The sequence below is a fragment of the Orbicella faveolata genome, unplaced genomic scaffold, assembly GCF_042242905.1.
Source record: "Orbicella faveolata isolate gen_17 unplaced genomic scaffold, um_ofav_v1 contig_15, whole genome shotgun sequence".
Taxonomy (NCBI): Eukaryota; Metazoa; Cnidaria; class Anthozoa; order Scleractinia; family Merulinidae; genus Orbicella; species Orbicella faveolata.
Genome location: NW_028301542.1, coordinates 11,131,281 through 11,144,194, shown reverse-complemented (window position 1 = coordinate 11,144,194; position 12,914 = coordinate 11,131,281). Strand labels below are relative to the sequence as shown.

Sequence of the window (12,914 nt, the reverse complement as noted above, 5' to 3'; positions counted from 1 at the left end):
ACGCATGATTTGAGATGGCTGTTTGTGAAGATCGATTTTTAATACAGGTTAATAAAAAAAATTATTTAACGCTTCAGTCAATAAAAAGGTGAACTTGTCTGTAGTTTGGATTTTTCGTTCCAGCAATGAATGCTGAATTGTTAGTTTATACAGTGATAAAAATAGCAAAAATGCAGCTGGGAAACCGAAAAAGAAAATATGGCGTGACATCATTTCCGCTGCAAATTGCGTTTATATTACAACAAACTTCGAACCTTAAAAGGCTGCCTAAGAACCTAAGCTGACCAAGAATTCCTTTGTTAAGGCACTCGTTAAATTCCGGGTTTCATTAATTTGAAGCAAGAACAATAACGGTACGTAGATTTTATGGGATTATACTGCTGTGAAGTATTGTCGAATTTCAGGGCGAGAGCTGTCAAGCGAAACACTTGACTGACTTCTGTCACGACTCGCCAGCTACGGATCGATTTTGTCTCAAGCTCGTTCAAGTGAATTTGCATATTCTCGAGGAAACCGCCGTGAACTTCGTTAACTTAGTACTGTGTGGACAAGATATATTGGCAAAGAAGTTTATTTTGCTATAGTGGCACGTGCGATGTGATGTATTAATATTGTCATAGGAATGAGGCTCTTATTATGAATACAAAATAACATGGCGGACTAATCTTGGGGGTGGGCTGCAGAGAGGTGTTTTACACGGTTTTAAGGCGATATCTCCCTGAATTGAAGGATTACAAGAAATTCAAGTTGTACTGGACGGAAATCATGTTTTACATCACGCCATGGATGACTGTGGGCCTTTTTTTGTGTACTGTCTACTTCGTTTTGATACTGCTTGGTTTTGGAAGAAAAGGCGACGAGACGAAAGTGAGTAAGAAATCCGAAGAGAAATTAGCATCATCGACCACAACTAGCAGCGATAAGAGCGACGGAAAACAATTGCAATTAGCTGATGAGAAGCTGGAAGTGATAAAGCGAGGAAAACAACTGCAAGGACTTAAATCGGACACGCAAAGGCCAATTCGGGAAGCCACATTATCATGCCAAATACAGACTACCAACGCCAGCAAGTCGTATGATGGTTTACAACTAGCACCTGCTGACAGCGATAAACAGAAAAAGTTAACAGGAGAACAAAGTTCTGCGCCTGTGAAAAGTAAAGACTTTTTGCGGAGTCATGATGCCTTGTATTTACAGGAGTTCAGTGTCTCGGATGACTTCATCACTGAAAGAGAAAGAATTCGAGGAAATAAGATTACTACCTCTCACGCAAACGATAATTTTTCGGAATGCCTTAACAGAAATTTTGAAAGATGTGACGATTTGAATTCATTAGATGTGAATCGGGTTGAATTATCAGATCATGTAACGCAGTCGTCGTCCACTACAGTTTATTCTGAGCCTGTGCACCAAAGATTTGATACCCCAGTTTCTCAGAATGAGCAACCAGTATTGCTGTGTGAACCTTGCATTGATGTTGTGGAATCTATTTCCTCTACAGACATAAAGCAGGATAGTTTAATTGAAGACTTTGTAGAATTCTTGGTTGCCAGAGCTAAGACACAGGCATTTAGGGATATTGACCTTGACCTAACAGCAAATGTTTATGCAGAGAAGGTTTCAGCTCAGATTGTCAGTGATGTCATGGGCCAATTTGCAGGTGATTCTGGCCAACAAGAAATCAGATCTGCAGAAGTCCAGGAGATACACAGTTTTGCCGGAAATGTTGTTGATTCTTTGTTCCAAGGTGCTACGGGAAAGATGTCTTTGGTCAAGGATGTTGAAACTTTTGCTAAAGACATGAGCGAACAAGTTATAAATGAAAGTATAGAATATTATGCTGCAAAAGAAAAGTTGGAACAAGGAAGAAAGAAAAAAGTGTCTCTTCATGAGATGAGAATTTTCAGTGAAGGTATCATTAGTGAAGTTTTGTGTGATGGAATTGAGGAGGCAGCGATAGTACAGGATGACTCCAAAGAAGATTTCGTTCATGATCAAAACTTACCCACAGAAGAGCAAAAAATAGAGGATTCTATTCCAGAGGGTGCTAACAGTTTAAAAAATCAAGTTTGCCAGACATCATATCAGGAATCAATCCTGTCAAGCACGTTACAACCCCATATCAGTGGTGTGGTAGAAAACTTGGTAAATGGTGCAATTTATGAAGCTGCATTGAGAGTGAAAGCACAAAGAAGTGAATCAGGTTTAGAGGACTCAGAGCTAGAAAGCTGTGCCCAAGAAATTTTGGAATCCCAGGTTGACGAGACAGTTAAGGCATTAATTGTTTCAGCTTTGAGCAAAGCTGCTGATCATGAAGGACAGGAAAAAGAAGCAGAACCATCATACGCAAATAAAAGTCAGGTTGAATCCTGTTTAGAGTCTTATGTAGTTGATGCTATGGGTGACCGAGTGAGTGAGGCAGTTGTTAACGTAATAGAGGAACAAACTGTGCCCAGTGAGGAACAAAAAGTAGTGAATGGTAAGATTGATCTCGCTCAAGAGCCGTTCATGGAAGAGAGCTGTCAAAGTACCCCTGAGATTGTTGTCGTGAAAGAAAATGACACTGATGTGACAGATCAATGTGAGGGATTTGATGTTGTGCCATCTAAAGAGAAGGACAAATTAAAAGAAAAGAAAACTGGTGAAAGAGGTGAAAGTGGTGATTATTGGAGACGTAGTTTGATTCTGGATTTGGAAGGGGAAGAAGAATTTGATGAGAGTGTTGAAAGTGAAAAGTCACCTTCATCAACCAAAGATGAAGATCTGATTTCTGATGAGGAAAGTGAAGAATTTATAGATTCATCAGAGGATGAAGTTATTGATCATGCAGAGGATGCTAAAATGGGTGCAGTTGGTGGATCAAGTGTTCAAAAGTATGAGAGTGATGATGATGACAAGATGGATTTTGAGGATGAGTTAGATGATGATGATGATGATGATGATGATGACTATGATGGCGATGATATGTTTGTATCACAGTCAATGGTGGATGGATTGTGCGTGAGTAAACCTAAAGAAAAGAGGAAAAAGAAGAAACACAAAACTGCTCCAAGAGCAAGAATACAATCAGGTTAGTAAATCATCAATTGAATAATAAAGTGTTAAACAATCATCAGATAAGGTTGAGCATGCATGATAGCAGTAATTTTCAGGTTTTTGCCTCAGAGCAGAAGTCCACAGTGTAAGTCTTGCTCAATTTGTCATGCAAAACTGAGTCCCATGATTGTCTCATAACACATTTGAAACGTTACTTCCAGTAATTCATCATTTTGAGCTTAAAATTTGCAGTGTTTTTGAAGCTTTTTGCTTCACAGCTTGCAAAATTGTTTAATTCACACAATTCAGGCAGTTGCCTACAAATTACAATTAACTATTGAAAATAATTTAATGTCCTTTCTCTGTAGAATATTGATACGGTTGTAAACAGAAAGGTGGCAAGCATACTTGGAGAAAGACAAACTAGGCGATATCATGTTCTTCTAATCAAAGTTTATCAGAATTGCCCTTGGTTGCATCTAAATAAGCTTGGATGTGTGATGAAACACATGATATATTGGGTGATTGCCCTTCAAATTCCTTGCTATATGTGTGAATGTACATATGCACCTAATTGTGCAGTTAAGTTTGATGGAACCACAGATATTGTTTGCATTTGTGTGACAATGGAAGAAGTTGCACAACTGGTGGCAAATAAAGTTGTAGTCCAAAATATAAGATTACAAGGTGCACTTAGTTGTTTTATCTTATAGGCCGAAACCTTTTCTGAAATAAGGCATTTGCAAAACTTAAACTTCAATTTCAGATTAACTAGCAGAGCTGACATTAAGGACGTTAGCGCTAAAATTTTCCAGTCGATAGATTTTTTAAAAATTTTTACTGCAGTCAGATAGTGAGTTACTTGTGTCAGAAATGCAAAAAAAAATTGGGGGTCACCAACTTTGTTTCAGAGATAAAGTGTGTGGAAAACTACCCTGATTTTGAAAAATTGATGCACGTAATTCGGCATGGTCTACAGGGGTTTATAGTTAAAGAAATCGAAGGTGAGTCAATGGAGGCAAACGATCGTAGTCATATTTTGTAGAAGTGGGTCTGTTGCATAAATAATTACAAATGTTGCCAACATTTTCACAAAACTTAACCCTCTAAGAGGCATTTGAAACCGCCGCGCAGATAAACGGAGAGCTAAAAACAACGGAATTCGATGGTGCGTTGTTCAAAAAATTCAAACGTGGCGTGTGAATTTGCATATGCAGTAAGGATGCACAGAAACAATTAGCGCAAACGTCCTTATCAGCCTTGATGTTACCGGTGAACTTGTCAACAATTGTGGTATTTATTGGAAGTGGCTTACTGGTTCTGAGTAAGATCGAGACAGTGATGTTGATCCAGGCAAAATTGATGTTGACAATTTTAACTCATTTTTCATAGTTACTCCTATTGGTTTTGGATGAAGAAGGGTCTTTACACTTAATTCAAAAATGTTTCCTTATGAGGTTTATTATTCACTTCCCCTGGATTAGCACTGCCCACACTATGTGCATGAAGCGAACAGGAGTTCTGTTAAGCATAAAATGGATCTTTGTGATTAAATTATTGACATGTTTACTTGTAGCTGGTTCCCACTTTAATAATGCAGTGGTATTAGACAATGGTTGTGGCACCATAAAACTAGGCTTTGCAGGGCACAAGAAGCCCAGCATCATACAGCCAACATTATATGGGATCCCCAAACGATACTCATTACAAATGGCTGGTATGGACAACAAAAAGGACAGGGAATACGGGGACACTGCTGCAACGAAGGCTGGAGTTATGCAGCTAGGTAAGTGAGGAAATGTCAGTTAGAGTTTGGTTATACACATTCAACTTACTATACATTAAGGACCAAGTGATTAATGAAGTCTGCAGAAGTTAAGCTTAGTAGGGGTAAGTTTGAGAAGTCTGATCAGGTTTCTGCAGGCATGGAAGACACATATTCATGTATAAGACAGGTTGTTTGTGTCAACTGCAGTGGCTTGAAAAATCCATTCATCCTTATAAATAAATCCACATTTGTAAGTGAGGTGATTTCCTATTGAATTAGGTGTTGTTTAATGGTGATTGTAACAATTGTGTGTTGTTGTTGTTGTTGTTGTTGTTAGAGTATCCTATGAAGGCTGGACTGATTGAAAACTGGTCTGATGTGGAGGACATCTGGGAGTACATGCTATTCAATGAGTTAGGAATAGAAGAGGGAAACCACCCAATCTTAATCACAGAAGTTGCCAACACACCAAGGAAGAACAGAGAGAAAATAGCTGAGGTGAGACTAGCTTCTGTCATCGTACAGTTGCTTCCCCACACCAAAAGTTATTAATACTCCTAATTTACATGTTCACCGCATTATTTTTAGTAACAATGCAACTTCATTTTAGGAAGCTCAGCGTCATTTGACCCTCGACAAGATGTTTCCTTGAATCTTTATTATTTTTAGGAAATGCAAAAACTCACTGAACTATGGCATCAACGTAACCAAATAACTTCCTTTTTTCGGTCTGTTTTCAATCTCTTAACATATTAGGCATCATGATTTTTTGTTTATTTTGTATAATGGTCTTGAAATATGAGCCAAATTACATACGGTATATTATGTTATTGAAATAAAATGACATTAGTTCATTTTTAGGGCTGTCACCAAACGTGAAATGAAAAAAGTAGCTGGGGATAAGGTCTCGTCAAAATCTACTAGACATATATATGCTGTGGCTAATCTGCAATGGAATAGCGACCCATCAGGGCAGAGTTGGGGGGGAGGAGGAGTAGCAACACTCTTAGTTCCATTTGCTGTAGAAATTGGGATAAGCTCTGCCAGCATTGACCTGAGCATTCCAAGTGTGGGTTTTTCAGCTCATGTTCAGTCCATAACTAGCTGTGAACTTGACCTTGTCTTCTTGGATTCCAGATTTTGTTTGAACACCTTGGTGCCCCTGCAATGTATCTTGCAAATCAACTTGCACTGTCATTGTATGCGTCTGGCTTGACTGTGGGCATATGTCTGTCCTCTGGGTTTTCTGTCACTCAAGCTGCCACAATTTACGAGGGACATTTATTAGCCCATACAGTCCAGGAACTTGACATTGGTGGTCGGTCACTCACAGATAATCTACAAAAATTGCTCAGGGACAACAAAGGTCAGAACTTCAACTCCTCATCTGGCTGGCAGATTGTGAATAATATGAAAGAAACTATGGCATATGTAGCACAAGGTAATATTATTGGAATTGTTCATCTTCGTTATCCAACTGCAGCGAATACCGTCCAAACAACATGCAATACGAGTACAAAATAATATACAGCGATATTGTATAGTAGTTAGTTATTTGTACAGTAGAAAACCTGTTTAACAGGTCGGCATGCACATGCAAAATTGTCACACTCTCCCTCATTGACTGATAGATTTATTGACTACAGCAGTTGGATAATAAATCTCTTATTATATGTTTTGATATGTAGTATCTCTGTACATTTATACTCATTGTTCGTATTGTGACTTGTCCTACGGGCTCGTCAAAATACAGAACAACTCATAAAAATACACAGCAATACTACATATCAAAACATCTAGTAAGATGTATTTACTTGTGTTCTTGTCTTTAATAATATGAAATATAGAAACCGAAAGCAAATGATTAATTTTTGAACTTGCACTGTTGTTTACATGTAACCTCTGATTAGTGGGAGAGTGGGCAACATTGGACCTTTTTGGTGATACAACAGCCATTCTGAATACTGTTGTTTCAAATAGCTTTTATGGGATGCTTAGGGAACAATTTCATACTAATTTGCCCCCTGAACATCCCATAATAGCTATTTAAAACAATATAATTCAAAATGGCTGCCATATCACTGAAAAGGACCATTGTTTAATTGTTGCCTGTCGGGAGACATTATATTTAGCTATTGCCTCGTGACCATGAATCAACCACTAAGATCTAAAATCCAGTTCAGTTTATTGCAAAGTATTTAGTCTACGGCCCTGGTTAGATCATCCTCAAATACTAGAAGATCTTACCAGTAAATGATCCTGGCAAAGATCTCAATGATCTTTGCTAAGATCTTTGTAAGATCCTCATCATTATGTGAGATCTTCCTAAAATCTTTGAACGATCCTTAAGAGATCCTTTTCACTTAGGACATTTGATGAGTCTTTGAGAGATCCTGTAAGGCTTTTCATTGGCAGTGCTTTAGCAGTTTGATTGTTCAAATGTTGTTGTTGATAGTAGTCAATGTGCATAGCTACACCTAGCTAGTTCACAGGCATGCCACTTAAACTGAAAGAAACAAATATATCACCTAAACATAATAGGCTTAAAAATCCCAACTGGCAGGAGGCAGACCAGTTGCCTATTTATATGTACAAGCATGACTGAGGTCTACTGAGAAACAACTCCAGCTAAGTGGTCAGAGCAGAATTCAACCCACAACCTCTGGATTTCAAGTCCAGCGCCCTAACCACTAGGCCACACTGCCACATGTTGTTTTGAAACATTTCTGAGGGAGATACATATAGCCCAGAAGTAAGCTGCAGTTTTATTAATGTTTACAGATTATTCTTCTGAGCTGAAGCAGTTCAAGACCAATGCTGCTCTGACTCAGTTCTACAGCTTGCCTGATGGCCAGACTGTAGACATAAGCAGTGAGATGATCAGTACTGCAGAACCTTTGTTTAATCCTGAAACTCTTCTCGGTGCAGATGACACTGTTGCCTCGCAGCTTCCCGTGCACAAGTTGGTGAACAGTGCATTCAGAAGGTTAGATTCTGTACTTTTCAGTTTTAGTTACTTTGTTATGTTCTGTTCATATCATGTCATGTTATGTTGTTCATAAAGAAAAACATGCAGAGACTAGACATTTAGTCAATGAGGAGCGAAACCTAGAAACATATTTGATGAGCCAATAGGACATTTCCCAGTTACCTTGTGCCTCTGTTTCAAAACGAATCCTCGTGCAAAACCTTTCATATGAAAATGAATTTGATTTGCATGAAAATGAACCTGTAGGCGGAAAGAATTTTCATATGAATGGTTTCACACGAAGACGCGTTTTGACACAGAGGCAAAAGACAACTGATAAATGGCCTGTTAGATCTCAGCCCAAACTCGTGACCGGTGCCAAACGCGGGAAAACAGAAGTGATCTAAATTGTGGTTGGATTTGATTGGCTGGAAAATCATTTTTATTCATCGTCATTCGGATTGGTGGGAACGTACTGCGTAAATCAAAATAAGCGCCACATATGTTAACTCGGTGAAAACTATACAAAGTTCTCTTTTGTTTTAAGCTGCGTTGAGGCATGGTAACCATTCAATTTCTTTCTATTCAGGTGTTCGCCAGAGTTACAGGACACCATTCACCGAAATGTCGTGCTTTCTGGTGGAACGACCCTCATGAAGGGACTGCTACCGAGGCTACAACACGAACTCGGCAAAATCAACCCAAAGATACGAACAGTGCGTGCGCCTGACAATAGAAGGTATTCCGCGTGGATTGGGGGCTCAATACTGGGATCTCTGTCCACTATTGACAGTATGTACGTCACGATTGACGAATACGCAGACTACGGGGGTCGAATAGTCAATCAAAAGTGTTTCTGATGTCCTGCTGCCCTGCACATGCAGCAAAGTGATGCATACACAGCCTATACATGACACGTTTAAAATGACGATGGGTCTCATTTAATCAAGGTATTAGTGAATTTTACCAAACTAGAAATATACTGTACACTGCTGACCAAACACATCATTGTCGTCGTTGGCGCAAAGTCATCAAGTTGATCGACCCATTTTGTAGACTAATTTACTCGTTAATCTCACTCCCGTTTCTGAATGACTTGAATGAGAAAGTCGGGAAAAAATTCAAGCAAGATCTGTTGTTAAATCTTTTAACGCCAATGTTACAACATCAAGTAAATACAAATGTCGAAAATTTGAACAAATTTAGGATTAAGTCTAATTGTTTACTACATTTATTACAAGCGTTTATAAAATGTAAGAATTTAACCGAACTTCCAACTATCCTTCCTCTAAGTACTTGAATCTGGCACCCTGCGGAGTGAAGGTATTCCCAGAATACTATCACTCAAGCAGACAATATATACAGTTAAACCGCTTTAAAAATTACAGTACGACATTGGGAAAGTAAAATATCAAATTTTTATTACCAATTTATTAACAAATTATTTACCGGAACGAAAATAAACTCACATTAAATTGAATTTATAATAATTATAATGGTTACTGTCTAAGCCACCTGGATTGGGGGCTACGAAAGTGTTTTTCTATTTCCGAGACTGCGCTGACCATAGCACAGGTCTTGCACAACATTGATTAGCGACCGGGGTATTAGAAAATCATTGTTAGATGCATTTGAAATTGAAGAAGGAGTTAAATATCTTAAAGCGTCATCTTCTAACCAAAATTTGTTTCGCCCATATTGGCCGAGTGGTCTGTAGGATCAACCAGATCAAATCGATTTAGAATCCTACGACCGTGTCATAATATTATGAACGGTCTTTGCATATGTTGGTTAAGGCAAATTTTATAGCACCAATTTTTCCCCGCCTCCCCCCCCCCCCCCCCCCCGCCCCGAAGAGTAAAAAGAAGAAGAAGAAGTAATAAGCGTAAAATCGTTGAAACGCTGATGGTGGCGCATCCACAAACGTTTAATTTTCAGATGTGGTTTATAAAATTCCTAGAGTAGGCCAATGCTTGTAGATATAAAATGTTTTAATTTTTGTAACAAAATTGTATGTATGCTCAAAGAATCAAACTATTTCTAGTGCTACAAGGTTATTAATTTTCCATGTATTTAAGTGAATTTGATGATGCGATCACAAGCAGTCCTATTAGGCTTCTAGTCAGGGCTCGTTTACACGTAAGGCACAATCAGAGTAATGTGTTCTTTGTCAAGACCACTATTCAATATTCAAGGGTGACATTTTTGTAGCCTACTACGCAGACGCTCTTTGGGCTCGTCACGCAACGAGGGGGAGGAAGATTGCGTGACGAACCCAAAGGATGTCTGCGTAGGGGGCTAAAATTTTTGTAGCTCGAGCACAAAAAAGAGGCGCTAATGCTGATGAACCAAACATTGTCAACAAAGATTTCCCCTACTGGATGACAGTTTGACTTAAATGGAATTCTCGTTCAATATGTTCCAGCAGCATCTCTGGTATGTGTTAACAAGTCAGTCAAGCACATCTTGCATTCTAACCTAACAATGTTAAATGATGTTGGATCAGCACGGTGGTCAGTCACCAGATTAATCACACAAGATATTGAAATTAGCTAGCTGTTTATCAAGTGGAAGTTGCGTTTTGAGCGTCAGTCCTTAGTCAGAATAAAGACGGAAGTCTCACGCTCGAAACATCAGCGTGACATTCTCTCTACAGCAGGTAATTATCAATTTGATAAACAGCTTATTGTTTCACCTGTCTGCCGACGCAGCCCTTATAACTACCAAGAGGTCTACCAATAACTGCTAATTAGCTACCTCTTTTTTGTATTGTTTATTTCAAAGCAGCCACGTTCGTTGTAATACTAGAAATACTACTTCAAAATTGGTTAAATAAATACAGCAGTTGTAACGTTACGATCAGTTGTATAGTGATGCCAGGTAATCATAGAAATTTAGAAATTTTATTTACATCAAGTTTTTTTGCGGCTGAAACCTCAATTGTAAAATTTAATTTAATTTTAAAATGGGCAAGGTGAAGAGAATTTTGTAATGTTACAACCAATTGTATAGCTATTGTAGTTAATTACGGAAATTAAAGTTATCTGAACTGTTTTTGTGTCTGTTTATAATGGCTAAAACCTTCTTAGCAACTACTTTGTCAGTGAGTTTATTTTGCTGTGATTGGTTCAACAAAACACCCGTCACCAATCAGAGCGAACTAATCAATCAGCACTTAGGGACACACAAAACAAATCGTGACGTGAATCGCAGGGAGAGTGATAGGAATTCTACTTTTTTTTTTCGTTGGAATAAACCTCGGCGGTCTAGGCCAATGACCTGAGTGTGCTTAGTGCAAATATTCTCTTTCAATTTGTAAATATAACTGCAGGGCAAATTTAACTTGATGAGCCTGGGAAAATTTGTTTCAAAAAGCCGTGATATGAATGGAAAATATTTTACTTAGGACAGTTACTATTGATCCATGATGGATGTAATGAAATTTTTGGACAAGCAGTTTTCCACTATTTTTCACAGAGGCTTATCACTTTATATTACCAGTTCCGGGAAGAACTGCACGTCCCAGTTCCATAAAACGTGCATTTTTCAAAACCCAGTTTCCATCGACTTTTAACTGTGTACAAACAGATGGCTCTTCAACTGCCGTCGATCATCGTTTCGAAGGGAGCCAAGTATTATTGGCGGGTGACAATTAACTTTCTTCTTGGTTGCAATCGGAACTTCGATGAAATTTCTTGAAACGGTAACCTCCTCCGAAGCATTTGTGAATTTTGCATGTCCTATTTTCATAGAAAACGCTTCCTGGTTACGGGAAAGTCGGCCGAGAATTAATTGATTGAAATTATGTGGGCTTGTGTTTCTATGGCTGTTTCTAGCTCTCCCAGCCAGAGTTTCCCGGCAAATGTTTCTTTAAGGAGAAAGAAAAATGTTTCAAACTTCCCTTTTCCCGAATAAACCCTAAGCAAGGGATTTATTAGAGGACTATCTCTACAACACAATATTTAGCATTGATTTAGCAAATTTGAAAATAGATTAAACGTATATTGGCTGTTGAACAATAGCTTATCTGGCGGTTCGTCTTTCACACTAACAAAATAATACTGACTGAGCAGCGAGGCTGATGGGGAAACTAAAGGCCAGCCTGAATATTTAGCGTTCGTCTTGCCAGGTCCTCGCATTGAAAAGGAGAGTGGCTAGTTATTCAGGTTAGTTGAGGGACTCTCAGTGATGAACCCAAACAGGAAGAGGTGATAGTAAGATAAAGGAAGAACTTTGAGTGAACCGGATACAAAAATTAAAATACATGGGCTTGCCCCGCGGATGTTGATGTTCATTGAAAAAACAAAAAACTGGCTAAAATGTCCTTCCTTCACGCATGTTTGACCCTGAAACTACGGGGAAACAAAAATCTTACTCGAGGGGAATACTGTTTTTAGAGTTTTAAATTTAATGCGTAAGGGGAACTGCTGATGAAATAAACGTTCAAGTAACTAATCCACAAAATAATCTCATTCTCTCAGGAATTTCAGTTATAGATTCACAGTGACGAGACGCGCCCATGGATCAACTCGGGTTTTGTTTTTGTTTACACTGTTTGAAAACACAGCGAGCTTAAGCGTTCACGTTCCTAAAGAAGAAACTCGTTCAGAAAATAACTGTTCCTAAACAACAAGTTGGTTTCGTTCGAGGAAATCAAACAGATAGAGTGGAGGGGGAGTTTAATTCGTGCCTGATGAAGCGAAAAATAAAACTACTGCTTCAGTAAAAGCTGACCACATGAGCTTCAATTCCAACTCATCTCCGGAGCAATTCAGGAAGTTTCTAAAGTTGCACGCAGAAATTCTACCTATGTGTCTTGTTGTTACTGTTGTTACAGTTAATACTTTTGGATAGAGAAGAGCTGAACAGACTTTTTCTAAGTAAATCATTTTTTCCCTTAGAAAAGAGGAATGCCGGAATCCTCAAGCCATGCAGGTTGATTTAAATATGGTATAAATTTATACCACTTGTTTAACAAAGCTACAGTTAAAGCTAAAATTAGAAGAAAACTTGAGATTTTGCAATTAAGTTAACTGATCTTCCGGGCTGACCTTTAATGTTAGATGGCACCCTGTTGGATTCTTTTCGCCGGTTACTTGTCTACCACCCGGTCACAACTCTCATTAGTCCTTCACGATCAAA

The 12,914-nt window shown here is 38.5% G+C and overlaps 1 protein-coding gene across 1 annotated transcript; it reads left to right on the top strand.

Moving 5' to 3' along the window:
* The first annotated feature begins 248 nt into the window (after window positions 1-248).
* Window positions 249-10,826, top strand: LOC110060757 (uncharacterized). Its single transcript, XM_020767555.2, has 6 exons — window positions 249-3,070; window positions 4,613-4,822; window positions 5,142-5,302; window positions 5,942-6,245; window positions 7,586-7,790; window positions 8,362-10,826. Exons 1-6 carry the CDS (start codon window positions 766-768, stop codon window positions 8,630-8,632), a joined length of 3,456 nt encoding a protein of 1,151 aa, XP_020623214.2. The 5' UTR covers window positions 249-765; the 3' UTR covers window positions 8,633-10,826.
* Window positions 10,827-12,914: the final 2,088 nt, after the last annotated feature.

Coding starts and splice junctions, on each gene's coding strand:
- LOC110060757 (XM_020767555.2), top strand. CDS start 766: ATGTTTTACATCACGCCATGGATGACTGTGGGCCTTTTTTTGTGTACT. Junction 3,071..4,612: donor AAGAGCAAGAATACAATCAG/GTTAGTAAATCA, acceptor GTTTACTTGTAG/CTGGTTCCCACTTTAATAAT. Junction 7,791..8,361: donor GTGAACAGTGCATTCAGAAG/GTTAGATTCTGT, acceptor CTTTCTATTCAG/GTGTTCGCCAGAGTTACAGG.